The sequence below is a fragment of the Idiotropiscis lumnitzeri genome, chromosome 4 (assembly GCF_059441095.1).
Source record: "Idiotropiscis lumnitzeri isolate Australia: NSW breed Sydney's pygmy pipehorse chromosome 4, RoL_Ilum_1.0, whole genome shotgun sequence".
Lineage (NCBI taxonomy): Eukaryota > Metazoa > Chordata > Actinopteri > Syngnathiformes > Syngnathidae > Idiotropiscis > Idiotropiscis lumnitzeri.
This window is the reverse complement of record NC_142394.1, coordinates 24,093,221-24,121,125: the sequence shown is the minus strand read 5'-3', so window position 1 is coordinate 24,121,125 and position 27,905 is coordinate 24,093,221. Positions and strand designations below refer to the sequence as shown.

The 27,905-nt window shown below is 41.4% G+C and overlaps 2 protein-coding genes across 3 annotated transcripts; one reads left to right on the top strand and one right to left on the bottom strand.

The window, feature by feature from the left end:
- Nucleotides 1-5,099: 5,099 nt before the first annotated feature.
- Nucleotides 5,100-9,861, bottom strand: thoc3 (THO complex 3). Its single transcript, XM_088294099.1, has 6 exons — nucleotides 9,622-9,861; nucleotides 7,129-7,285; nucleotides 6,340-6,544; nucleotides 6,113-6,274; nucleotides 5,807-5,907; nucleotides 5,100-5,489 (listed from the first exon to the last, which is right to left on the bottom strand). The coding sequence occupies exons 1-6, from the start codon at nucleotides 9,799-9,801 to the stop codon at nucleotides 5,329-5,331; spliced, it is 966 nt and encodes a 321-aa protein (XP_088150225.1). The 5' UTR covers nucleotides 9,802-9,861; the 3' UTR covers nucleotides 5,100-5,328.
- Nucleotides 9,862-10,633: 772 nt separating this feature from the next.
- On the top strand, nucleotides 10,634-27,685 carry shtn3 (shootin 3). 2 transcript variants are annotated; one of them, XM_088295203.1, is made up of 17 exons: nucleotides 10,634-10,965; nucleotides 13,156-13,216; nucleotides 16,620-16,714; nucleotides 17,507-17,687; nucleotides 18,055-18,152; nucleotides 18,236-18,317; nucleotides 19,195-19,289; nucleotides 19,636-19,782; nucleotides 20,076-20,229; nucleotides 20,876-21,068; nucleotides 21,927-21,997; nucleotides 22,438-22,535; nucleotides 22,631-22,648; nucleotides 22,719-22,781; nucleotides 22,867-22,993; nucleotides 24,402-24,684; nucleotides 25,668-27,685. In XM_088295203.1, the coding sequence occupies exons 1-17, from the start codon at nucleotides 10,882-10,884 to the stop codon at nucleotides 25,807-25,809; spliced, it is 1,992 nt and encodes a 663-aa protein (XP_088151329.1). In that variant the 5' UTR covers nucleotides 10,634-10,881; the 3' UTR covers nucleotides 25,810-27,685. The 2 variants fall into 2 exon arrangements, with proteins under 2 accessions (XP_088151329.1, XP_088151330.1); XM_088295204.1 differs by lacking the exon at nucleotides 10,634-10,965 and adding an exon at nucleotides 12,508-12,634.
- The last annotated feature ends 220 nt before the right edge of the window (nucleotides 27,686-27,905 follow it).

Here is a 27,905-nt window from a genome sequence, read left to right as displayed (position 1 = left end):
TCTTCTGGGGATCCGGTGCGTGGTTGGCTGTGTACGTCCCGGCGTTTGTTTGTGCCACGTTGTAGAGCCCCAGCTTTTGTTTGTTTTCAGTGAACGCAGTTTCCGGAATGGGAGTCGCAGTCCCTCCAGTTTGCGTAAATGTCCAGGTGACCTGACCAGTGAAGGTGGTCTCTAACTTGATGCTGGTGCCCATCAAAACGTCAGTCAACTGTGTTCGGGCAATTAACTGAGACAAAAAAAAAAAGTTACAAAGCGCACAGATTGGACTCATGTGACTTTCTGTCCCACACAACGCAGCAAAGTTGGCAACACAATTTCTGCTCTGCTGTCCAAATCAAGGCTAACATGCGTTTGGGTCGCAATAGGAACAGGCGGCGGCAGGTGCGCAACAAGGTGGCGCCACAGTCCTGTCCAACTGAAATGTCGTGCCCCATACGCGATCATGAGCCTGTAAAGCCAACCAGATGTTGCCAGGATCAAAAGTGACCTTTTTCGGAGAATAAAAGTTTTGGGTTTTTTTTTCAAACACATTTCTTCTGAGTACGTTATTTTCACCCAGGTCACGCTGTGAGGAGATCTAATAAGTCATCCCAAAAATGTGATTGTGCCCCCAGTTAGCACTTGTGTACCTTTTGAGATTTTGAAGAGTTGCACGTTGAGTTTTAACATTTACGTAGTCTTTTTCACAAAAAGGACCGGTCGCATACAGTGACAGCAGCGTGTCATGAAACTTACCGGCATCAACAATGACTCCGAATGTTTGCTTGGCGTTGGTGTCGTAGGAGACCTCGTAGTAGCCGCTGGCACTTTTGGTCAGAGCCGGCAACGTCAGGACTTGTTTGTGTGTGTGTTGTCAGGAGCATATGTAGCCGTTGTTGGAACATCGTTTTGGTTAAAGGTCCACGTGGCGCCTGCAGTAGCTGTAGATGTTAATATGAGCGTGTCTTCACGGTTGCAAAACGCCATTTTGCCGGCTGCGCCATCGCAGTTTGCTGAAAGAACTAGGAAAGCAGAAGCGGCCAAAGTATTACTCCTCCTCTGCGCCCGAGTAAAAGTAGAGGAGTACAAGACTGATAATTAGTACAATACTGATTGAAAAAGTACAGACGAATGTACTGAAGTCAAGCTTAATTCAACGTGTACTGACTGTGACAACTCGGCACAAAATGAAAACAAAAAAATCACCCAACATTTTATTAATTATGCACTTTTTTCTTGTTGCCTGCACGCATGACCAGACAGGCTTCGCATGGCCTCCGTTCATTCTTCTTGACCATTTGAAACAATTCTCATCAAAATGGCCATGATGGGGAATGTCTTTTATGCTCATTTGGAGATGAATGGCTTTGAACCCCCAACCCCCCCCCAAAAAAAAAACACTTTTAATGGCTAAAAGCTTTATAATGTGATTGAAGGAAATGACCAATGCCAAAAACAGGATTGAGCCCTTTTTGGCCTTTAGTGAGCAACGTTTCAACTTTTAGTGTGCCATCCAATCAGACGTAACTTACTTCCAAAGAATTCACACGATATGATACGAACAAAACACAACTTCAGTGACGAATTTCAAAGTCAAAAATATAAACATTAAAAACAAACAAAAAAAAACCATCTACTTTGGACTGCTGGGTAGGCAAACTGGAGCTGTCTCATAAAGTTGTTAAAAGTGTGAAAGTGTCGCCACCTGCGGAGAAGGCGCACGCCAGGATGATCTTCACAAATGTGGCCTTCATCCTCACGATGTCCAAATCTAGTCCAAGACGACAAATCTTCACGACGGTGGCGGCAGAGAACGAGGTAAGCGTCGGCTCCTGAGACGAAAAGTGAGGGACAGACGCGGTCTGTGCCTGCTACCCCCGTCGAGCGTGACGTCACGCTGCTTTGTGACGTCCCGGGCCGATGAAAGGACACGCGTGCACACGTCGGGCGCGCGCGTCTTTGGCTTTGGTCTCAAAGCGGCCGCTGAGGAGGACGCTTGGTCACGTGACGACGGATGCAAGTCGCCAACGGCTCCATTTGCTTCACCAGCCAAAAGATTTGGACTAAAGTCACTAAATTATCAGGAAAAATGTGGCAAGTGACGTCACGGGACCCTCTTTTCATCGAAAAGAGTCCAATAAAAACTGTTAGCTGAACACTTTTTTTTTTTGGTTGGGTTTATTTCTAGAATCAAATTTGTTTTTTCCCGAGATGAGCTTCAGTTGCTGTGTGTTACATCAAAAAATAATATATTAAAAAATCCAATTTATTTTGTCTATAATAAATAAAAGGTCATCTGTTTTGCATGTGTTTTGGTGTTTTAGTTTGTCTTCTAATTTCCTGTTAATTTATATTACACCAATTAATTTTATATTTTTCCAGTTGCTGTGTGCTACATCAAAAAATAATATATTAAAAAAATCAAATTTATTTTGTCTATAATAAATAAAAGGTCATCTGTTTTGCATGTGTTTTGGTGTTTTAGTTTGTCTTCTAATTTCCTGTTAATTTATATTACACCAATTAATTTAATATTTTTCCAGTTGCTGTGTGCTACATCAAAAAATAATATATTAAAAAATCCAATTTATTTTGTCTATAATAAATAAAAGGTCATCTGTTTTGCATGTGTTTAGGTGTTTTAGTTTGTCTTCTAATTTCCTGTTAATTTATATTACACCAATTAATTTTATATTTTTCCAGTTGCTGTGTGTTACATCAAAAAATAATATATTAAAAAATCCAATTTATTTTGTCTATAATAAATAAAAGGTCATCTGTTTTGCATGTGTTTAGGTGTTTTAGTTTGTCTTCTAATTTCCTGTTAATTTATATTACACCAATTAATTTTATATTTTTCCAGTTGCTGTGTGTTACATCAAAAAATAATATATTAAAAAAATCCAATTTATTTTGTCTATAATAAATAAAAGGTCATCTGTTTTGCATGTGTTTAGGTGTTTTATTTTGTCTTCTAATTTCCTGTTAAATTATATTACACCAATTAATTTTATATTTTTCCATCTAGCTGTCTGTATCGATTTTGACACCTTTTCATCTATAAATCTATATCGTAGTGTTGTCTAATATTTTCTTTATTTTCCATCCATCCAGAGTCCAACTATATACCCAGAATAAGGGTTAAGAAGGTTCATTCTTGATATTTTGGGGCTTTTAGATGAAGACTGATCACTGATCAATAAACATTGGCTCAACAACATTGTGTTATTATTGAACTTTGTCATTCTAAGATGCTTTTGAATCTACATTTTATTTTGGTTGAATTAGAAACTGTGAACGCTCAATGTTTAGTTTCAACGTAGATTCGGTGCTTAAGCCAAACAATATTGCAACATTGAGTCACCCATATTTTGCTCTCTGAGTAGTTGTATGTAACTATTGCTAAACCTGTGAAATTATGAAAGCTCCCCAAAGCCTTGAAGTAATCAAAGTCATAGAGGCATAAAGAGAAAACAATCCTTCTGTTCCACAAGTTTTTTTTTCTCAAGTTTAGCTTTAGGGGGGGGTTCTGCTAATGTTTCAATTAAACACGGATGACTTTGTTGTATTGGAAGGCAGTCTACACCAGGGTGTCAAACTCATTTTAGTCGCAGGCCATATTGTCTGACATCACATCAATGTTTTACAATCTTGGACTAAGTTATTGTCAAAACCAAACAAGAAAATGGTCCTTATCAGAAATGTTGCTAGATTTAAGCAAGCGTGGAAGTTCACAAGGAATTGCTTTTTCATTATGCCTGACACCAGATCAATGTTTTATTACTTAGCTCATCAAGAAAATCGCAATTGGAAATTGTTCGATTATAGAGAGCATGGGAGTTGACGTGCAATTGCTTTTTGCAGGCCACACGCGCCCTGGAGTGCCTGTGGTCTAGACTAGATTGGTTGAATTTGGTGGTCTGACCCTGGCTTTGATGTCATGTATTGAAGAAAAAAAATACAAAAGTCTGCACCCCTGTTTGTGTTTGCTGTGTTCATTCCTACTGGTATATTGATCACATTTGGCCCCTTAAAATTGTTTGTGGGTTCCCTAAGGCAGTGGTTCTCATAGTACTCCCGGGGGTCTGCAAGATTTCAAATAAAACATGCAAAAATGCTTAAAAAATTAAAACAAAAAAAAAAAAACGTCATAAAACGAATTTTATGTAAGTAGGTTATTCAATAACCCCCCCTCCTCCTGAACTTTGAATGGTTTGACCCTTGAGAGGTCAGGCGACATTTCACAGGGAGTAAAACACTTGACAAAAGAGAACCACTGCCCTCTGGCTACTTGCGCACACCACAATCGAGGGAACTCGCGCAACCTTGCTGTACTCTCGTGCCGCACAGTTAGCCGGACCTTTCCACGCGGGAGGATGTCATCATCTTTGCTATTTTGCAGTTTCCAGCGCGCCACCATATGTCCACAAGGTGGCGCCATACGTGATTGACACCCGTTGTTGCGGGAGTCCGAACGTGAATTCTTGCGGCCACCTGCCGGATTTTCAAACGCGTTCAAAACCGTAAAATCGAGAAGAGATGAAGACGAGCGATGGAGAAAAATAACAAGTTGACCATACGAGATTTTGGAAAACGAGTCTTTCTACTTGAACAATGTCACATTTTTAGTTAAGTGAAGAAAAGCCAAGAAAAATTAAAGGAATGACAAATATAAATGGAAACATTTTAAAGAATGTGACAATGTAAAAAATAAAGATGAATAAATTGGGGAAAAAAACAAAAAAAGAGAAAATACAATAAAAGAAATAAAATGGCTTAAGAAGGACATGGAAAAAAATGCCATTTTTAAAAGTAGAATAAACTAAGACAATTAAAAAACAGTAAATACACAAATAAAAAAATACCCAACACTGTATTAAAAAACAAAAAATGTCCACTAAAAAAAAGACTTTAAAAAAAAACACAAACACAATATGCTAAAAAAAAATACCTAAGAATAGAAAATACTTGAGAAGTATTATACAAACGCGATTACAGGAGAAATAACGAGAGTACTTTACAGTAAAATGCGAGTGTCCAATCAGATTCCCGCCACCATTTTTTCAACGGTCCACCAAGATAATTGAAATTTTAAAGAGATCAAGCAAGAGATGAGAGTGTAAAAACAAAATCAAGTTTATTATCAAAAGCTGATATTTTTTTTGTACATCATATTTTACAACAATGCCACCTACTGGCGGCTCAGGCCATCACATCATACCCATGCCCCTCAGTTGCTACCATTTTTCCACTATTAGTGACACTTTCGGCCTGCTCCTACGCAACTTCTCAAACTAATAATCGCCTGTGCTGCAATACCGTCAAAACAATACAAAACTTTGAGTCACGTCAAGAGTCATTGGGGAGGCCGAAGAGCTTGACGGTTCCCGCCTCGCGGCTGTTGTCGTACTTGTCGTCTTTGTCGTCGCAGGAATAGGCCAGCAGATGGCGCTTGGGGTGCCAGGCAACTGTGAATGTGGGCGAGCACTGCACCTCCCACAACTTCTCGCCTGCCCAACACACACGGGCGCGCACACGCACACAAACACACGTTTTAGAACGTTCACAGAAATGTGCAAGGTATAAAGAATCTCCTTAAGTTTAACAATTTTTAAAAATTAAAAAACGGCCGACATGCATAAAATTGCCAAATGTTAGAGCAGATAATGGCGATTTGGATTTTCAGAGTTTTGAGGAGGGCTGCAACAAGGAATCATTGCAAATCGATTCTGAAAAGCCTCATTAACGAAGTACCTCATTGATTCGTGGCGCCGCTAATGAAATTGGTGCTCTACGCGTCTCGTTGGTGTTGGCGTGCCGTACAAACCTGTTTCCACTTCGGCGATGTCAATGAAGTGGTCCTCGGACGCCGACGCCAACATCTTCCCGTCGTGGCTGAAGCTCAGCGTCCTCACGGGCCAATCCAACCTGCGGCGTACGTCACGTCAGATCACAAGATTATTATTACCCATTTGGATTCACAGTTGATTTAAAATACAATACCAATAATGAAACCAATGCAAAGCCATAATGGAGGCATTTGTTCGTATTCCGTGACTCTGACGTCCTCTGACGGTAGACGAGACACTAAGGCCACAGGAAGCGTCAGCCACGGATGCGACGTAGCGCTCACCTGGAGAAGCAGCGCACACACACCAGCTCATCCAAGTCCCAAAGGCTGACCAGCGCGTCGTTGCTGCCCGTGGCAAAGTATTTGCCCGTCGGGTCGAACTTGATGCAGATGCAGTTGGACGGGTGCGCGTTGATGGACTGGATGGTCTTCAGCTCGGGGTAACTGCAAGGACAAAGCGTTAAGCCGCAAGTCCGGCCGTCCGAGTGCCGACGTATTGCGTCGATCACCTGAGGATGTTGATGCAGCCGTTGCCGTTGGTGAGGAAGAACATGTCGTTGTCGTTGTTCCAGGAGATCTCGTTGACCTCGAACTTGAACTTCTCCTCGGCTTTGGTCTTGTGGGTTTTGGCGTCGATGAAGGTGACCACGTCTTCCTTGTTGCCCACGGCAACCGTCTGACCATCCGGACTCCAGCAAATGTTGATGTTCTCGCCTTTGGTGGGAGTGGGGGGGTGGGGGGGGTAGTCAGTGTTCGGGTTTTTCAAGACAGAATGACAGTTTCTATTCATTGTTTGAAACTCAGGTTAATGTTCCAAATCAAGGTTTCAAGTCTGGGTTACGCTCTTAAATTAGGGTATTAAATTTAATCTTTGAAATTGGGTTTTTATTTCAAGAGCATGAGATTTCTAGGAATTGCTTGAAATTCAAAGGTTTAAAATGATGGTTTTCAGACCGGATTGGATTTTCACAGTCGGGTTTCAAGTGGGTTGAAATTATTTTCAAAACCGACTAATAAACGATTATTCTTTGCAATAAGATGACGTATTTTAGATGAGATCATTTGAAAATTTCAAATGAGGGTTTTCACGCCAGGTTAAGGTCTTCTTATAAATTAGGAAAATATGACTGCATTTCGAATCAGTCACTCATTCCCTCATCTGCGTATATGCATTTTTAGACAACGCACTATGTTGTTGGCTGTTAGCCTGAAACAATAAACCGAATAATACATTCTGAATGCTACATTTCAGTGAACGAAATAGGTGCACCATTTGTGTTGTCGTTGGTTTTGCCAACCTTTGGTGTTGACCACTGCCGTGCACTTGGTGGTGCGTACGTCCCAGATTCGGACGCTCTTGTCGCCAGACGCCGTGACAAAGAGATCCGGGTTGGTGGGGTGCCAGCACAGCTGATCCACGCTGTCGCTGTGGCCGCGATAGTTGTTCTCCTTCACCTGCGCATGCAAAAGGGGAAACATGGTGGCGCATTAGCATGCTAATCGGCACTTCAAAATGGGCGGAAACCAGTTTGCAAAAAATTCCATGACCAACAGTGTAAGTCACTCACCGGACCAATTTTGATCCGAATAATTGATTGAGTGATGGGACTTCTATTCCATTAGCTTTTTCCAGCTAAGGCAATTGAGATTGTCATTGGCAATGGCTGCAGTTAGCAGAGTACATATACTGGAAAAGTTTCAAGTCAGGGTTTTGAAATGAGGGTTAGAGTTTCAAATTGGGGGTTTCAAGGAAGAGTTAAGGTTCAGAACAAGGGTTTCAGGTTTCAAATGAGCGCTTCAAGACGTAATGGAAAAACATTACGGTTTCAAGCCAATTTTCAGATTTTAAATTTGGGTTTGGAGTTTTAAACAAGGGTTGGAGTTTAGAATTAAGGTTTCAAGCCAGGTTCAGGGTTTCCGATAAGCTTCAGGGTTTGAAATTTGGGTTTTACGCCAACGCTGTGGTTTCAAAGTAGGATTTGAAGTTAATTAGAAACTCAAGCCATGGTCGGGTTTTAAATTTGGGTCCAAGCTTGGGTCTAGGGTAGGGCTGGGCGATAAACCGAAAATTTACCGTTACCGAAATGTATTAGAATGACCGACATCATTTTGCCCATGTCGGTAAATTCGGTGTCTAAAACAAAAAAAAAGAAAAAGAAAAGTCTTTTCTGTCTGCGGCGATGTTCATGCCTCTTTAAGACGGCTCCAGCGCATGTAGTCACGTGACTCATGCGCTGTAGAAGAATGTAAACAGAAGAAGAGTTCGTAGCTGGCGATTCAAATCCTGAAGCGGCTGACACGGCTGCAGACGAAGTAACGTTAGTTGAAATTGTTCCTGTCGCGCTTGTCCCGAAAGGAAATTGGACATCTGTCGTTTGGAAATGTTTTGGATTCCATAAAGACGATGTTTGAGCAAAAGAACACGAACTACAAAGTGCGTCGTAAGCACCTGAAACAGCGCGTCCAACCTTTTCTTTTTCACCACCCACAACACAACCATGCTGTTGACTTGGAGCTTGTGCTAAAAGTTCAAAGTGAGAAGCAAGGTTGGACAAGTGACAACAGCCCACTAACGGAGGCGACACCATACGAGAGAACGTCTCAGAGGTGGACGCGATAGCCGAGCACATAGCTCTAAAGATAGAGCTCCTCTAGTTACAGTGGAGCGCACAGGATTTAAACGCCTCAGGAACGTAGCCGACAAGAGGTACGAAAATATTTGTTGCAAACTGCACTTCCCGATATGGACAACATCGGGACGGGAGCGGAAACATGTCGAGCATTTTGCATCCACATCCGACTTGTGGTCGAGTCGCAACATGGATCCCTGTTTGAGCCTGAATGTGCAGTACATAGACGACAAGTGGCGACTGCGCACCAGAGTACTCGAGACGGCACATTTTCCTGATGAAGCACACGCGTTTATTTGGCATTTCATTGACATTCTTTTCATTTTATTTAGCATTTTGTTTACAGGCGACTAGCGCCTTTGCACATGGCATTATTTATATTGTTTACAAGATACCTTTACACAAATCTAGGCCTTTGCAAATGGCATTACAGCATCTCGGCACAATATATTTACATAAAAAGATTTTGTGAGAGGTACCCTTTTTCTCCTGTTCTTTGTGACATTGTTCAAGTCATGCAAAGCATGCTATTTTGAATGTTTATTCAAATGATTTCTGTACTTCTATTTTTCATTGAAAGTAATGTGTACCAGTTGGTCAATAAAAAAAAAGCAGTTAATATGCATTTCCTGCATTTATTTTGATTTTGTTCCTCAGGGGAAATTTATCGTGCATTTATCGTTATCGAGGTAAAATTGCCCAATTTATCACGATATTTATTTTAGGTCATATCGCCCAGCCCTAGTCTAGGGTTTCAAAAAGTCTTGGTTAGGGTTTGCTATAAGGTTTGATGCCAAGATAATAGATATGAACATATTGTTTTTCCTATTCTTACGTGTATAAGTTGCTCTGTGATTTTGTTGTCGCGTCAGATTTAAAAAAGAAAGCTAACAAAAAAAACAACGTTTGTTTATTATACCTAACGTGTTGAAGTGTTGCATTTACGTCATTAGGGAACGTTTTACGTACGCCAGACGACGTCATTGCTTATTTGATAGTCAATTATTCCATCACTTCGTGGTTAGAGAATTTGTTAAATCATTTGATCAAGTAACTTTACCCTGACTAGTGCTCTTACTACTGATTGCAATATACTTAAAAGTAAATGGAGCGGCTGGCTAAGGTTGCTTTTCATCCATTCATCGTTCCAGTCGAACTCACCAGTCTGTCTTTTTCCAGGACAAAAACGCTGGCGGTTTTGTCGACAGAACCCGACGCCAGTCTCCTACCATCACAGCTCCACGCCACCGAATGAACTTTAGCCGAATGCGCTGGGAACTCACGACTTTTGTTGTTAGTTTTGAAAGTCTCCTGCATCGTTAGGTAGTAGCGCGACGCCATTTTGGTTCCACTGCGTCAATAGAGGAAACAGGAAGTGGTGGCAGAGAGAGAGAGCGAGAGAGGGAGGTAGAGAGAGAGAGAGAGAGAGAAAGAGAGCGAGAGAGAGTGAGAGAGGGAGAGAGAGAGAGAGAGAGAGAGAGTTGTGCCGTAATTTTGCGCGCCCCCTACTGCTGCGGAGACTCAACGCACAATTTCTCTCGCCATTGGACTTTTGGTTGACTTTCAATAAGAAAATAATATTTATCATAATTTAAAAATGCAAATGAGAAGTAAGACCACACTGAACTCTCCACCCCCAAAAACCCAACAACTACAACAAAGACAACAATAACATGACAGCCGAGAGTCCCTGTTAGTGGTGTGGTACATCCGCCTGATTTGTGTGCGAGTGCCACGGATTCGGTTCCCACTCACTCATAATTAATCATTGTATTTCGTCTTAGTTTGACAGTTTCTGAATATGTACAAGAATACAGTTACATACGAGACTAAATGTGTATACAATAAGTAGTTATGGAATGTGTTTACAATAACTAAATGGTTTTGTTATTATTATTATTATTATTATTACTTTATGTTCTCATGGTAATTTATTAACGGATATTGTTATATTGTATATATATATATATATATATATAAACTAAATATAGTGACAACACAATTGACAAAAATACATTAGTGTTCTACGTTGAAACTCCAACTACTTTTGGATTACTACGAATAATAATAAAATAGATTAATAATAATAATAATAATTGCCAATATTGTTGCAGCTTCAGCATTTGAGGGTTAGCAAGAATAGGGGAGGCTGGTGATGACGTCAGAGAAGAGGAGTGGGGGTTGGGATGTGTGTATTGGGGTGTGTGTGCGTGTGTGTGGTTGTGTGCGTGTGTGTGTGAATGGTGGTGGTGAAGCTCGTGTTTGCCGGCTGTGTACCGAAGTGTCTCCTCATCCCTCCTCCACGAGAACGAACGATGACATCTGGACTAGTGGAACCGGTCTCCTTTTAACCCTTTCATACTGCCTCGTCCAACTATTGCATTTCTTTTTGTTTTAAACTAAAAATACGTCCATCAAAAAATGCTTTCCTGCTCGTCGTCGCCGGTGGAAGGATGCGAAGAGGAGGAACAGGAGAAGGAGGAGGACGCGCACATGCAGATGGAGGTAAAACCAACAATTCATTCATTCATTCATTCATGAACACATAAAAAAAGACAGTAAATGTTTTTAGTGGATGCCAACGCACGTGTATGGAGACAATATGCGGTGTTTACTGAACAACGTGATGGAGGATGATTTCTTGCTGTGATTTACGATCTCACCGGCCGGCTTTTTCTGGCTTTCTCGACCCCTCCCTAAATTAATGTGCCCACTCAGCACATTTGCACACACGCATGCATATAAACACGTTTTGTATAGCGACAAAACGTACTTTAATTTATGAATTTCCCCATCTATAAACTATCTGGATTTTTATGACAGGAACAGCTCATGATCCAAATCATACCACAGCGTGTGTACATGTTTATTATTATTATTATTTTTTTTAATTTTTGCTTTTGAAGGTCTTATTTTTTTTGTCTTTTACGTTTTAATGAGAGAGAGCTAACGTTTGCTAGGCAATTAGGGTTTGACCGAGGATGTGACAAGTCATCACCGTGACAAACATGACGACCAATCTTGGGATGCGGGTTTTCGCCAACAGCTAACAAAGCCTTGTGGTTAGAGGTCAAGCGCAGTTCATCATGCTTCAGCTAATATAATTTTGCATTCAATACAAGACTATACAATACAATACAATTTTATTGACACCGGAGGTTTGTTACGTTAAATGTTCGGACTGTCAAATGTTTAGAACTTGATGTTTCATGTTTGTGACTTTAATTGTTTCTGCTAATATTTATTTATGAATATTAGTAATGTTTGTAGGGTTAACTTAAATGATTGTAATGTTGAAAATTTATGCATTTTTAAACGTTTGTAGTGGTTAACAAATAGGAAGTTTGTAATGTCAGGCACTTGTCATTTTAAATGGTCCTAACATCAAATGGTTTTGCAAGTGTTCCTAATTTTAGCCGTTTTTAAAGTTTGTTTGTGAAGATTGTGTAGACTGTTTAATATTTATAACATCAAAATGCTAACAATGTTTGACATTAGTGATATTACATGTTAGTATTGAACGTATTGTTTAATGTTTGTGATGTTCAATTTTAAATGTTCGAAACATTGAATGTTTATCATGCTGAAAGTTTACCATTGTAAACTTCAAGTGTTCCTTTTGGTAAATGATCATAACACGGAATGTTTCGCGGTGTTGTTTGCAATGTTTAATTGCACCTTGGTTGCTAATGTTAAACATATCTAGAGTTAAATGCTTTCAACATTCGATATCCATCACTACGAATGCTCATGATGTATAACGTTTGATATTTGAAAATGTTACACGCTCCAAAATATTCCTAATAAATACAATGTTTCAAATTCATCATTAGTGTTCCTAACATTGTGAACGCTGGGAATAATGGATGTAACGTTGATTATGGCTAACGTGGTCAGAGAGGCACATGTCCGTGCCGACTCCTTGGGGTTTTTGCTAATGTTAGCCATTAGCGTGAGCGACTGCAGGTATGAGTCTCAAAAAGTGGGCCAAGTGCTTGCTGCTGCTGGGCGATGGGGAAGGGGGGGTGTTCTGTTCGGCAAGTGAATGTGAGCCAGGATGTTTCGCCTCGCCGCGATGCTGCCCCAGCTAGACGTAGCGTCCCACCAACACGTTAGCTCACTCACGTTTGGCTGGCTAGGTTATAGCAGAAGCTAACGTCATTTAATGTCGCCAGTAAGTTGTTCGTAGTTAAAAAAAAAACATTGTGTAATGTTTTGTAATACTGTCTAATGTGTAACACAAGACAACGCTGCGAGTAAGTCGTGTCAGAGAGTTAAATAGCACCTTGAATAACGCGTAGTGTTCGTTAGCATTCTGTTTAATGTGTTAAGCTACATGATGTTGTGTCACGCAAGATTAAGTTAGTTTTAACTTGCCAGGCAGTTAGTACAAATATGTTAGTATGCAAGTAGCATATTATACAATGCAACTTTATTTAAATAGGGCATTTCCCAACAGCTGCAGCTGTGACAAAGCGCTTTTCCCATATGGTGTTATGTAAATTAGCGGGAAATTAGAAGACAAATTTAATTCAGTTCCACTTCCTGAAATTCAAATTCAATCCTACACGCAGCTGGTCGGAGCCAATTTAAATTCTGACCCATCCATTGGACTGAATTGTGAAATTATGAATTTTGCACAAACAGAAATTTGTGTAACACTGTGTAACATTGGGTAACGCTTGCCTCCCGCAGTGCAGCAGACTAACAGAGCAGAGGGACGAGGCTGAGAGACAACTTAAGCACATCAAGCGGGGTGAGTCTCACGTCCGCCCCCCCACCTCACCTTACTCTCATTGCTTATACACACACACATAAACACACGCACACGCACACCAACACACACACTGCCCTCCAGGGTGGGCGTGACCCGGAATGTGGTCAGCACAGTGATGCCAGGTTGAGCAAGTCAGTCGCAGGTATTGACTCGTTCCTGTTCCTGCCATGACGATCCACACAGGTAAGAATATACGCTCAATGAGCCATATTTTCTTTATTAATGATGGATGGTTGAGTACCGATACCAGGTATCGATATCGGTTGTTACCAGCCTGATTTCGAGTACTCGGTACCTGACATGGCGGCAGATACCAAAAGCGGACTGAACGTTTTTTTTAAATGAGCTGTATTACGGTGCACTTTCTAAAAGAATTGTTCATGAGGCTTCCTGCTACCAAACTTAAATTAATTTACTGAGAGAGCTTTTCATGCGTGCATTAAGGTCTAATTTCTATACATTTGTCCATGTTTGTAATGTTTATATTAATGCTTAGAGTGCATTATTAGTTTTCCGTTACAAATGTTTATTTGCTAACTCAATTTGGGTAATATGATGACTATTTGTTGTATCTAATTCTTTTTATACATTTACCTGCTTTAATTGACAGAGAACAATACAGTATAATCAGAATATTATAATTTTGTATTATTCGTAAGTGTACTGTACTTTCAGCCAATGGTGTACTTAAATATTGACCAATGATGTATTTGTTTACCATTACAGTACTTTGCAGTACTTTTATCATTGCAGTATTTTCTATCATTGCAGTACTTTTCTTTCATTTCAGTACTCTTACCATTACAGAACTTTTATCATTGCAATATTTTTATGATTGCAGTATTTTCAATCATTCAGTAGTTTTTATCATTACAGCGTTTCCCCCTCTGTATAATGGACAGGCATTAGGAGTGTTTCCTTACACTTAGATACGTTTATACTGTGTATATTTGCATGCTTTTTATGAATGTCTGCTGCTAATGTTACACATTAACGGCTACATTACGCCGCCGACTCTGTGTGATCTATATCTTTGCAACTGTAACACTTCAAATTTTCCCATTGTGGGACTAATAAAGGACATCTTATCTTATCTTATCTTAACACAAACCAAAACAATGACATGAGACAGACACACGGATATTTGCAACGTTCGCTTCAAATATTTCGACAGATGATGCTTATTTTCACAGATATTGTAATCTTCAGTTTCTAGGAATTTGTTTCATTTGCTTCCGAGTAGTTTTCAGTACCCCCTCTAGTGGTAAAAATTAGGAACAACAGTTTATTTTGTTAAAAAAAGAAAATCGCAATTAATGTTCTTCTATCCCCGCGGGTCTGATTGGACCCCCTTGTGCTACTCCGTACTTTGTCAAACTAAACTTGTTACCTTTTTGTTGTAGGTTTTTTTTTTAAGCATCAAATTCGTGAGTGACCTTTGCCCAGCCAGTGTGAGGTGTTGAAAGGTGTTTGTCGTAAAAATACCTCCGGTGGACGTTCGCCCCTCTTCACTTCTCCTGTGCTGAATTATTGAGACTTGAAGAGTTGAATAATTTACGTCACTAACAGCACCGCGGCGGCGCACATGAATAAATGACGGCCAAATGAACGGGTGACACCACAGAGCGTCACCACGACCGTTTTTATTTTATTTATTTATTTATTTATTTTTTTGCTGGAATAGTTCTGTGTTTCATAACACAAGACTTGGGCTGGTGTCCGTAAATTAAAATTTCCTTTACCCATCTGCGCTGGAAATAAATTACAAGTGAACAAAAAAATGCTTTTGCTTCTATTTTCCTTAGGCTGACCTCAAAGATTTTTTTCCCTCTCAAATGTTGCGGTAAATATGTTTGGTGAACACCTTTTATTGCCAAGATAATCCATCCGCAGGTAATAATTCTTCTTTAGCTGCCCACAGTAAAGGTTTGTGCAGTTTTGCTACTGTTTTATGGCGCCAATGGAGAAATTGTCACAAACCCCGATGTACTGGTGAATACATTTTACAGCACATGAAAAATGGGAACAAAAACCAAAGTTTTGCAGTTGATTTTCTTACTTCACTTACTTTTATTTCACATTTGAATGAAACATATTTAACACACACACACAGAAGCACACGCTGACGCGTTTAATATAAGTTGAACGTTGCTTCAATATTCCTTGAGCGGCACTTTATTGTAATTTTCATTTAATGTCACTTTTCTTGTAACTTTTATTTCTAGTAAATTCTATTTGAATATCTTGTGAGCATGACAATGCTTCAATACTCATTTCATATAACTTAATTTGCATTCAGTGTGACTTTTCTATGGGTTTCCCTTTACAGGGAGTCTTACTTTTAAATTGCCTTGAGCACCATCCATCCATCCATTATCTGTACCGCTTGTCCTCGCAAGGGTCTCGGGGGGTGCTGGAGCCTATCCCATCTGTCTTCGGGCAGTAGGCGGGGTACACCTTGAACTGGTTGCCAGCCAATAACAGGGCGCACATAGACGAACAACCATCCGTGCTCACACTCATACCAAGGGGCAATTTAGAGTGTCCAATCAACCTGCCATGCATGTTTTTTGGAATGTGGAAGGAAACCGGAGTACCCGGTTTTTGCTAACCCTTAATCATAAGCAAAATGATTGGAAAAACCGTCTCTTCGAAGTGCTTGCGGCAAAGAACACTCATCGACAATGGCTTGAAAGTCACTGTCTTTGCCAGAAGGAAATTGGTCCATTTACGTGCCCTATTTTTTTCTTTTTTTTTGGGCCAGTCAAAAATATGCTTCCCAGAATGCAAACAATGCATCGCTACACAGCGCCGAGACATTTCGCCCAAAAAACGCAAAAACGATGTCAGTTGAGCAGCTCACCGGACAATAAGAAATGCAGTACAATGGCGACTGGCGACTCATCGTTCTTTAAATGACATTATTCCCAAAGAATACCGGATGTTGCCGATCAAAAGCATTTTCGTTAATAGGGCGGTGCTCTGGGTCTAACCCTGAGTCTAGGTCGTTTGCGTTAAAAAAAGTCTTAAAATGGATTTATTAGTCCAAATATGGTTGGTCAAGTTTACTTCACCCATGGTATTAGAGCGGAACGCTCAAACGGATTGAATGTAACAGTCATCAATAAAACTGCTTAAAACCTCGCACATGATAGCAACTTAAATTATAATTATGAATATCCTTTTTCTTTATTTACACCACAACAGCACACGGTGTGATGAATCAACATGTCAGGTGACAGGAAGTTGCCTTGATGAAAAATAAAAATTGTTAGTGGACAGGAAAGAATATAAATGTGATAGGAGATAGGCTCACAAAGTGGATCAATGATCTTTAAAAGCTTCTCCAATGTGTGTCTGTGTGTGCGTATGTGTGTGTCAGTTTCTCAGATGGTGATCGAGGAGGTGAGCGTTCTGCAGACTCAGCTGGAGATTGAAAAATCATGTCGGGAGAACGCCGAGGCGTTCGCCACCAAGGTTCGTCAACCCGTCTGCGTAATCCTCGGCGGATTAGCCGCCGTTTGCGTTCTCAGCATGACTGGGCACAATGAGGTTGACATTTTTTTTTTGCTGCGTTAGCAAAAAAAAACATCCCACTACTTCATTTGGTACCCACACATTCCCAAAAGTTTTTTTACTCAACTTAATTTTTAGATAAAGTACGAACAAAATAGCAAAATGTGTTCGTGAAGTATCTCAGAATGTATTTTAATCATATAATTATTATATTAAGTCCTGAATTTAAAATGTGTTTTAATTAATTTAATTTGACCAATCATTTAATAAAATCTGGCAATTAGGCCTATTCAATTATGCGCAAATGATAAAATACAATTGCTTGGGTTGATTTGACTAAATGGTTGTAATATCAATTAACACATTCATTAATGTAAAAATGAATTGAAAAAGTTTTCAAATATAAATCATTTCTCGATTTAAAAAAAAGTAAAAAGATTTTAGGATTTTCATAAAACACATGAAATGCTAAATGTACTGATTATGTAAACTCATTCAAAAATGAATTTGATTATTGGATAAGGTAAATTGCATTTTAATGACATAATTTTAAGGAAAAATCCGGCAAAATGACTCAATATACAGTGTACAGTGTAACTATAGCGCTGCTAATCATAGCAACGTCCGACCCCATCGAAATATGCCCCTTAGTGGCTTTAAGCGGTATCACCATGACAACTGAGCAATCGGATAGGGTGCAAATGCGTCACGCGTTAACATTGATTGACACCTGTGATGCACTGCTCCTGACAGCTGAACAGCGAGAATAGGAAGTTGAAGTACATGAGCCTGTCGTCACGGGCGCCGTGCCTGGACGAGCTGCTTCCCGGCATCTCTGACTGCATCGCCATGGAGACCGACAACGGCGAGATGGCCAACGACGATGAGGACGCAGCGCCCGACGCTTTCGAGCGCTACCGGCAACAGGTCAAAGGTAACGTGCTGCAACAGCAACAGGAAGTAAAGAGAAAATGTAGACAAATGTATCAGGGCATACGGGAGTGGGTAATATTTACATCAAAGTATCGGGACTCACAAATTAAAAAATGTGAAAAAAATAATGAATTATGAATAATATTAAAAAATAAAAAAAATAAAAAAAAATTAAAGCGTTGCCAAAAGTATCGGGACACACCGGAAGCCCGAACAACATATAGACAAAAGTATTCGAGAAATAAAAATGCGGACAAAAGTATCAGAACACAGAGAACTGAAAAGAAAAGTGTTCAGACACACAGGAAGTTAAAAAAAAAAGTATTGTACAAACATTTAAATGTGTGTTTGTGTGTGTGTGTGTAAAGAGCTGCGCGAGGCGGTGAGCAGCCTGTTGGAAGAGAAGAAAAACTTCCTGTGCCAGATTGAGGAACAGCAGAGAAGAATCAAGGATCTCGTCGACAAGGTCGGCCTCTTTTGCGTCTTCTTTGTGTTATCTATTTTTTTGTCACCAACGTAATGCAGACGTTTGATAATTGACGATGGCAGTCGGCGCAAGACGAGAGAGACGTGAAGGAACTTCGCCTCACCGTCGAGCGGCACAGCAAAACCATTGAGAGCTTCAACAGAGGTGAGAGTATGGCGACCGCTCTCTTTAACTGTTGACCAGTTAATTCTTTGTCTGGATGTGCAGAGACATTAACTTGCAACCATTCAAGTGTGTGTCTATAATGTGTTTTTTCTGGGCCGCTACCGATACCGATTATTAGTAATCACGGGGGCTGATAACCGATATTTGAAGCGGATATTCGTTTGTTGAAAAAAGGGGTAAAATGGTGTCAGAATTTTGAAAAACGGCATCTTCAAAACTTGATTTAGTTTAATTGCCTTTAAGCACATTTATTCGCTAACATTTTTTTGAGATCTTAGGAAATAGACAACTTGGTTTTAAAAGTCTAACAAAAAGGAGCAAGGAGCTCCCAGGCTCCCTCCTGTAGTGCGTTTGACTCGAGGAGAAAAAGCAAACAGGCACCTTACTGCTGATTGGCTGCGACCCACGGCACAAGGACCCAATCTGATTGTGCTGTGGGCGGGCCAATCTGTTTCTGCATGCAGGACCACCAGCACAAGTAGAGGGAGAGAGAGAGAGAAGTGTGCTGGAGCGAACCAATATAAACCAGCTTTTGATTTATTGGCCTTGAAAGTGAAAGAAAATGCCGATATTTGTCATTTTGCCAATAATCGGTAAAATGACAAAAATTGGCACCGATAATCGGCCCGGCTGATAATCGGTCTATCACTACTGGTGACCAGTCAGTTGTTTGTCCGTGTGCCCTTAAATATATTGCCGATTACTCCATTATTTGTCCATCTGTGCGAGCACATGGATGGCGACCAGTACATTCGTAGGCATGCTCAGTCATGAGCAGATCCGCAAAACTTCTCACGATTGGCGGATTTTGTGAGGCAGATAGGCACGCTGGCTAACACCGTTTGTGTGCGGACAGTGTCAGTGATGGCGACGCGGGAATACGAGGATATGAAGGAGCAACTGGATTTGGAGCAGAGCCTTCGCGTCAAAGCCGAGACGTACGCGCACCAGGTCAGAAAACACCAAAAGCACTAAACTAAAACAAATCGCAAAATGCCAAGTGCGGAATTCAACAGCCAAGCCAATTTCAAATGAACCGACTATTTGTAAAAATGTGTCTGTGCACTTCTGCCCACTGCGACATCACAAAATGGCTAATTTACATAATCCCGCCCCCCAATAAAGTTTTTCAGACAATGACTTGGAAGTTTAACTGGAAAAATAACTCGCATCATACGCACTTGGCTGGCTAAACGTTGACTTGGTCCAGACGGATCACCTGCAGAGTTTTTGCATGGAGCTAAATTATGCTAACATCATGCTGCTGTGTGTGTGTGTGTGTGTGTGTGTGGAACAGATGCTGGTAAAGCAAAAGGAGGCCAATCGTCAGAGCGCGTTGCTGCTGCAGAGTGCCGAGCCAACCCTGCAGCTGCTCAGCGCCTTGGAAGAGGTCGCCGTCCTCACCAAGACGCTGGAGGAGGAGCGGCGACAGCATCAGCGACAGGTAACGATTAACACATTTCAGTGTTGAAATATCTGCCATTGCTTCTAAGTCTTGAGGTGAGAATTGAGATCTGGTTGTTGCAAATGTGGGCACACCCTTTTGTAAATGGGGATGTGACTGTGCTCAGAATTGACCAATGTCTCCTTTTTTTTTTTTTAATTTAAAACAAATGTTGAAACAAAATCCAGGCTTTCCATGCGGAGTGTGCATGTGTGCACGGGCATTTTTCTGGGTTCTCTGGCTGCCTCCACACGCTTAGCGACCGACCTGTGTGTGCACGTGTGTGTGTTTAGGTGTGTGAGCTGCAGGCCGAGCTGGATGACAGCGTCGTAAAGGAGAATCTCGAGAGTTTGCAGAGACAAGTGGAGCTGCTGGAGGAGGAGAAGAGAGACATGGAGGCACGATTGGAAAAGATGGTGAAGGACAACCAACAGTTGACAACCCAACGTAAGTACAAACACACAACCTAGCGCATCTCGCGACTACTATCTGTGTCTTGTTGTCAGTCCTGCATTCTTTCTTTTAAATATTGTAATCTGTGTTCTAGGGCTACTCAATTAAAAAAAAAAAAAATTAGTCCTAATTGAAATCACCATTATTCCAACAATTATTTTCTGGGCGGGAACAAAGCAATAAAATGTTTAAATATAAACAATATGAAGACGAATCCAATTGTTGGAAACATTATAATTTTGTAAGTTCCTTTTGGATTGAGTGTTTCTAAACCCCGTTATTTTCGAGCAAAAAAAGTGCAAATGTATGAATTCGAGTATGGTTTCCTGGTTTAAAGGAACAATGTATTGAAGGTTACTCGCGATACAAATCGCCATAGAACTTTTGTAACATTTAAAAAATAAAATTTCAATAGAACGCTCAAATTTTGAAGTCAAGTATGAACTGTAGTTTAATGGAAATTGTAAAATTTGTACTATTTTAACAATGTTGTATAAGTAATACTGAATATAATAATTTTTTTTTTTTCCGATTATGCCAATTTTGGAATCATTGTGTTTAATTATGGTATGTTTTGTCTCTGCTGTTGTCGGCACTCGGCCTAGAGCAGATGTCACCTTCTTCTTGTTCTCTTCCGCAGTCCGGCAGCTTCAGAGGGTCGCCGTGACAACCAACACCCCACTCCCTCCTGCGCCTCCTCCCCTTCCCGCTCCGATGGCCCCCGATGTGGCCTCACCCCCGGCGCCCCTCCCTCTACCGCCGCCCCCTCCCCCTCCACCGCCTCCTCCTCCTCCTCCTCCTCCGCCTCCTCCGTCCAGATGCAACCCCCTCAGGTGAGGAGCACCTGCGATATTGTCGTGTGTGTGTTGCAGTAGGGATGCATTTAAAACAGGCTGGACTTGGGATCTCTCAAGTCCTTGATGACTCTTTATTCTCCCAATACTCTCATCAACGATGACTGCTCTCATATCAGAGTTGGCTCTCATGTTCTCATCTCGTTCAGTTTTTGCATCAACCTTCACAGTGTCTCATATGTCTGTCACCCTCCAAATGGGCAAAACATAATCCATCCATTATCTTAACCGCTTCTCCTCACAAGGGTGCTGGAGCCTATCCCAGCAGTCATCGAGCAGTATTGGGGGACACCCAATTTAGAGTGCCTGCCATGCATGTTTTTGGAATGTGGGAGAAAAGAAATGCAGGCACGGGGAGAACATGCAAACTCCACACAGGACGCCAGACTCGAACCCACGACCTCTGCCAAGCTGCTAACCAGTTGTCCACTGTGCCATCTGCAAAGCATAATGTGTTTTCAAAGTGACGAAAGCAGGTGTGGGCAAACTATGGCCCGGGGGCCACATGCGGCCCATTACACGTTTTAATCCGGCCCGCCGAACTTGAAAGAAATTAAATGAGTAAAAACCTTGTTAATGTTTTGTTTTCTAAATACTGTGGTTTTTCAAAGACATATATATTGTTGTAATGCCTTTGTTCACTTTCATTTAAAATTAAATGTATTTTTTTTCTCCGATGAGGTAAGGTTACCAAAACACTCCATCCGTCGGCTCCTGGTCCGGCCCCTCTGTCAAATTTTAGAACCCATTGTGGCCCGCCAATCAAAAAGTTTGCCCTCCCCTGGACTAAAGAGTGATCATTGCAGTCAAGTGTCATTAAAATGTGTTTTTTTTTAGTTCTCTGATTGCGATCATGAGGAAGACATCCAAAGGATCCAAAACTTCTTTGAAGGTGGAGCAGCCGGCAGGTAATGGCCATTTTGTTTCTGGGGTGAAGAAGCTAACTCGCTAGCAGAGCTGTACACTCGACCCTCTTTTACTCGTCAGTTCCCCGCCCTCCGGCCGCGATCTGGGTACCCCACCCTGTGCTGCCAATCCCACCCCCTTAAAAAAAAGCATCCGTTCATGACACCGATGATAACGGCAGAGCTTTTTTTAAAAATTGGCTCCGTGACGGACTGCCCAGCTCTTCTAGCTAGTACATGCTAACTATCATTTACACATCTGTTAGCATCTGATGATTTCACCCGCTAATGTTTGCACAGGCTAGCTAATTGTAATGTGTTTTTAGCATGTAATAATGATGCTAACGCTAAAGTTAGCAAACGTTAACAAATTGTAATGTCTTTTTAACATTTGCTAACGAGCTGGATAGAACACGTTAGCTCAAGCTTGAACGTCTTTTTAGCTTCAGATGATGCAGTGAAGGTGAAGGCCGTCAACGAGATGATGGAGCGTATCAAACATGGCGTGGTGCTGCGGCCCGTTAAGACTCAGGACAGCAAGGTGAAGATTGTAAGCATTTTTGACGTTTTTCTAGTATAAAGCTGAAATTTCCTGCATTTTCTCTCCCCCCCCAATCCCAAATTTAAACGATGCAGCAGAGAGTTGCCGTCAAAGTGAGTCCATTGTCAAATGTAAATGGCTAACGAGTACGATTCGTCAATAATGAATTGTTTTGTTCGTCAGCAACCTCCAACCAGCGAGGAGAAATCTCAAGAGACCGCCATGGACGAACTCAAAGGCATCCTGGTACCACGCACGCATGTTTGCTCACACACCTACGCGCACACGCACACAAAAAAAAAAAAACGACCCGCATTGTGTCTGCCTCCAGGAGACGGTGAAACGCGGCCCCAGTCGAGGCTCCCAGGAGGCGCCGTCGCCAACGGGGAAGAAGGACAGCGAGCTGGAAGTTATCCTGAGAAGACGACGGAACAAGGCGGGAGAGACGGGATCCGGAGGTACAACAACTTCAAACTACCGGAGTTCATTCTCACGATATAATTTCCTCTGTAGGCGTTCTCTTGGCGCTCATGTTGTAGTTAATTAATTTTGCTCCATGTCATTGGCGAGTCTCTCGTCTGTCATCTCATTAAGTGTGAACAGAGTGATGTTCAATAAATTGAGTGATGTTTAACAAGTTTTACACGGAGCTCATTGACCGAGCCGGCGGGTTGAAATGAGGTCCCAGCGCCAATGACAGCGTGACGCTGACAATTGAACACGCTTACTTCACGCTTCGGGCGACGTCATGTGACCTGCCGTTTCAGCATGTCTTCAGTAGAGTGCGGCCAAAGTCAGGTCATGCCATCGGTTGATTGACAATTCCACAGAGAATGTTTGAACCGACTTGGCTCGACCCCATTCGCCCTTCTCATTATTAGAGCAGGATGTTCCAGTGTTGTTTTTAGCCGGCATTTTAGATTTAGTCCTAGTCTTCGACTTTTGGATGAAAATGCTTTTTAGTTTTTGTCACGTTTAGTCAATCCCATTTGTGATAGTTTTAGTCTGGTTCGAGTTGACGGAAATTCAAAAAGGCATGCTAGGTTTCCACCCAAGAGGAAAGACATTCTGATGGACTACTAACGATTGAACGATGAAAACAACATAGACTTGCAGTAGACTTGTGGTGGGCGTGGCTAAATGAGGACTGGTTGCGCCAGCATTGCGATTTTTTTTAAAGACAGATGACACGTCATAAATTTTGAATGTCTGACGGACCGCACGCGAACAATTTTGTCCCGTCTTGTTTTGTCAATGAAAATTCATGTACGTCATCAAAGCACCACGCTTAGCTCGTCATCGTCTCGTTATCGTCAGGTATAAAAGGGGCGTTCACGAAAGATTATCGTCATCGTTGACAAAAACAACACGGATTCGTTCAAACCTGATTGGATGCTTTCGCTCACATGTACGATGGAAAATGCAACACAGTCTTTTGGCTCTCGTATCGTGGTTCCACAGGTGTCAAACTCAAGAACAGGCCCGTCACATAATTTTATGTGGCCCACGAAGGCAAATCATGGATGACTTCATGTTTCGAGCTAAAATACCAAAATTGCAAATTGATGTCAATTTTAAAAACTTTAAAATATTGCCAACATTTTTTCTGTTACCACTTTTAAAATGAATTAAATAGTAGTTAAACATTTTCTAGGATTCTGATTTTAAAAACTTATCCATCAGTTTGTTGTGTATATGCAATCATAATATTATGATTATTTATATGGGTTCACTTTCATAATGGCCCGCCGAGCTAAACCGAGTTTGACTCTCCTGCTCCAGTCTCTCATTTTTGATTCACTGTTCATTCTCATGTTTTCCTGAAATTGATTCTGAAAACTGATATTTTTATATTTTCCTGGTCAGATGAGCGTGATGGTCTTCTGAGTCACGTGTCGTCCTGCGACAGTTTGAACGGGAGACGTGCCAGCAGCGAGTCGGGCAAAGATCAGGATTGTTCCGTCACACCGTCCAACCCCGCGGTGGCTCCGTGGGCGGTTGGGGAGAGGCGAGGATCCGGTCCTGGACCCGTGGTGGCGAGGAGGAGGAGCTCGGAGAAATCGGGAAACTGGCAGGAAAGACGTTCCGGCTGCTCCGTGTCGGAAAAAGACGCGGCCGAGTCTCCTGTCGGAAACGGCTGTGAACGCAGGTAGACGAACAAAGCGTGTCTTTGAAGAATTATTCTTGATTGTGTCGCTTGTCAGTCATCCAGGTCAGGGTCATCTGGGAAAAAATGATTGGAGGCAAGTACACTAACTTGGTTGTTGAAGTCTTTTTACATTTAAGGCTCACCTGCCTGATGGCAAAATGGCTTGTCAGTGACTACTTTTCTCATGAAATGAAACAATCTTTGTGCGAGATGATTCCGATTTGTAAATGCCTTTGATCTTTTATCGGGTGATGAAATGGTGGTCCCTGTTCTCGCGTGACCTCAACTAGTCAGATGTTTAGAACCTTGGCAGCGCTGTGGGCTTTCCTTCAACACTCGTCGTCAGTCCATCGTTCTTGCTCGCTTCACATTCCAAGCTGTTGTCGTGATTTAGTTAAAATCGTACGCTCTTGTGATAGACCGATTATCGGCCGGGCCGATTATCGAGGCCGATATTTGGCATTTTGCCGATTATCGGCATGAGCCTTTTTTTTTAACATTCAATTGGTTTATTTTGGGTCGGTGCAGGGCACTTTTCTCTCTGTCTCGCTGCTGTGCTCGTGACCCTGCGCGCAGAGGCAGATTGGTCCTCCAGGTTTTAGACAATGTTGTCGTCAAAGAGAAATTCCTTTCGTAGAGTTGTTGGTTCTTATTTTAACTGCTAGACAGTAAAAGTACTGCATAGCCTTGTCTCCCTGTTCTGATCGCTCTATGACAGTAACATGTCGAGGAGGTGGCTGTGCTTTGCCTCGGTTGCTTGACCCTTGCTCATGTGGAATTCTTTTATGAATCTGGTGTAGTGGCCCTTCATCTCCCTGTGGATTTGACAAAAGCCCAATTGGGATAGCCAGAGTTAGTTTAAAAATGAAGAATCCTTTTGGATTCAAGATGAAACGTCTTCAACAAGCATAGCGAGTCCAGTTGGCACTGTTTAACTTTTGCAATTTCACTCTGGAACTGGTGACTTGTTTCCCCGCCCGCAGTGTCACAGAGAACACCACGACAGCAAAGACGCCCGTCCGGTCCAATGGTGTCGACCACGCCGAGGACACGCCATCTGCCACCTTCGTCGTAGGCGACATGAATGGCGGTGATGCTGACAGTGACGGCCAGGGGGCGCTCTGAGGATGTTTGCGTAATCTGCACGTCGAAGTCAAAAACAATGCCCAGTTGCTGAGGCTTTACCAGTTTTTTTTTTCTTTTACAGTAGACACGTGAGGTTTTGCTTGGGTTTATGCTAGGGAGGCTATAAGGCGAACATGCTAGCGACCATAGCCTGTTAGGTTATATGACTGACATTATTTGAAATACCGATGCAATTGAATACACATTACGTTCTCATAAAAAATCCACAGACCGCTGTGCATTTGTTTACAACAAATGTTGAGTTTTTTTTTTTTAAACTAATATGCTAACAATGCTAGCCTGATTGGTCACATTTCTTACATGCAGACGCTCGCAAACAATCATTATCTCATAAAAAAACAAAAAAAAAAAAACAATCCACAGTGTAACTCTTAAAACAGGAAAAAAAACCCAGAACAAACAGGCCCATGCTAAAATAATGACTACTTCCTGTTAGGTCACATGACTAACATTGCTGACACACTTCAACCCTTACATTAGCTCATACAATACATTAAAACAAAGCATAAAAAAAACAATAAAACAAAGCATCAGGGGGTTAGCCACACTTGCTAATGTCGTCACGATATTCAGACATGATTAAGAAAACAACACACATCACATCACAACATGATGTCACCCCCCTGTTGGCAAATGGAACTGATGCTAATTTAAAAAAAGGGCCTTTAAAAATATTTTTGGTCACATTATGCAAGTGGAGGTTTTTGTTGCCTTCCGTACGTTTTTTCCCCTCTTTTTTAGGATGTGTGTTTGGTGAATTTTCTTGCTTGCGCGAATGATGCCTTTGTCTCACTTTGTGTTGGATTTTGTTAAAAAAAAAAATCACTCAAAATTGTGAGATTATGAAATGGGGATCGATTACATTTACTGTTTGATACAAAACAAAAAAGCGCCACGGAAAAGAAAAAGATGCAAAAAAAAAAGTGCATTCCTTCCCATACACTCACGGACCACGTTTTTAGTTTCGTTTGCAACTACTTAATATTCATCCATCCATTTTCTATAACCAAAGCTTTGCCTAATATCCAAATTGTGCTTTGGTGCCATCTAGTGGTATCTTTTTAGAGCGGCATCCAATACACGAAGAAACCTGATTTGAAACTTTAACCTTCTCTTAAAATACTAAACACGTGTTTGAAACCCTCATTTTGAATTGTTTGAATCCTAACTTTTGGTATTCAAATGATCTTTTGAAACACTAACCCTGATTTGAATACTGGATTTAAAACCCTCACCTTCGTTTGCAATGCTAAACCCGGAATTCAATCCCTAATCTGGAAACTACATCCTTGTTTAAAACTTTAAATCAAGGGTTGGATCGCTAACGTTTGCTTGAAACTTTAACCCTTATTTGGCACCCCAATTCGGAACCGTCACCTTGAAACCTGCGCTTTTCCTTAATAAATTGCCCACTCATGTCTTTTTTGAGGGGGTTCCATGCAGGTGCGTATCGGCGACTTCTCCTCAGGTGAAAACCTTCTCACTCGTGAGCACTCAGACGTCTTCCGTCTCGCCGATGTGTCTGCATCCCTTCAATTTGATTTTGTTTTGTTTGGAATAACTTGACATCATCCAGCACATGTCTAATAATTTAATTTGTTTGGTTGGTTGTGACGAGAGCCTCTTATGCATATCGAGGCCTCCTGCTGGCCTCCCATACGAGGCTCCTGCTGCCATTACTTTTTTAACATTTACTCTTTACTTTGGGTGACTCTTGATGTCGTGTGTGTGTGTGTGGGTGTGTGTGTGTGTGTATTTGGGATATATATACTTAAATATATGGAGTGTTGAAGGGTTTTTTAATATTCATTTTCATGTAAACATCACTTGAAATAAATTGCAATGCAAACTACAATTTGTGTCGTCTATTTGAGAGTAGAAAGCAAATATTAGGAGACAATATTGGATGTCTCGGTTGTTTTCTCGTTTAAATCCACCCCCAAATCAATGACAGACGTTCAAATGCGCTGCAAGTGACACTAGCGCGTGTAGAGCTGATAAATCCGCATAGACGTACAGTGCTGCTCTCTAGTGGACAGTAGTTGCCAATGTCATTTTAGTACTCCAATGTGGGT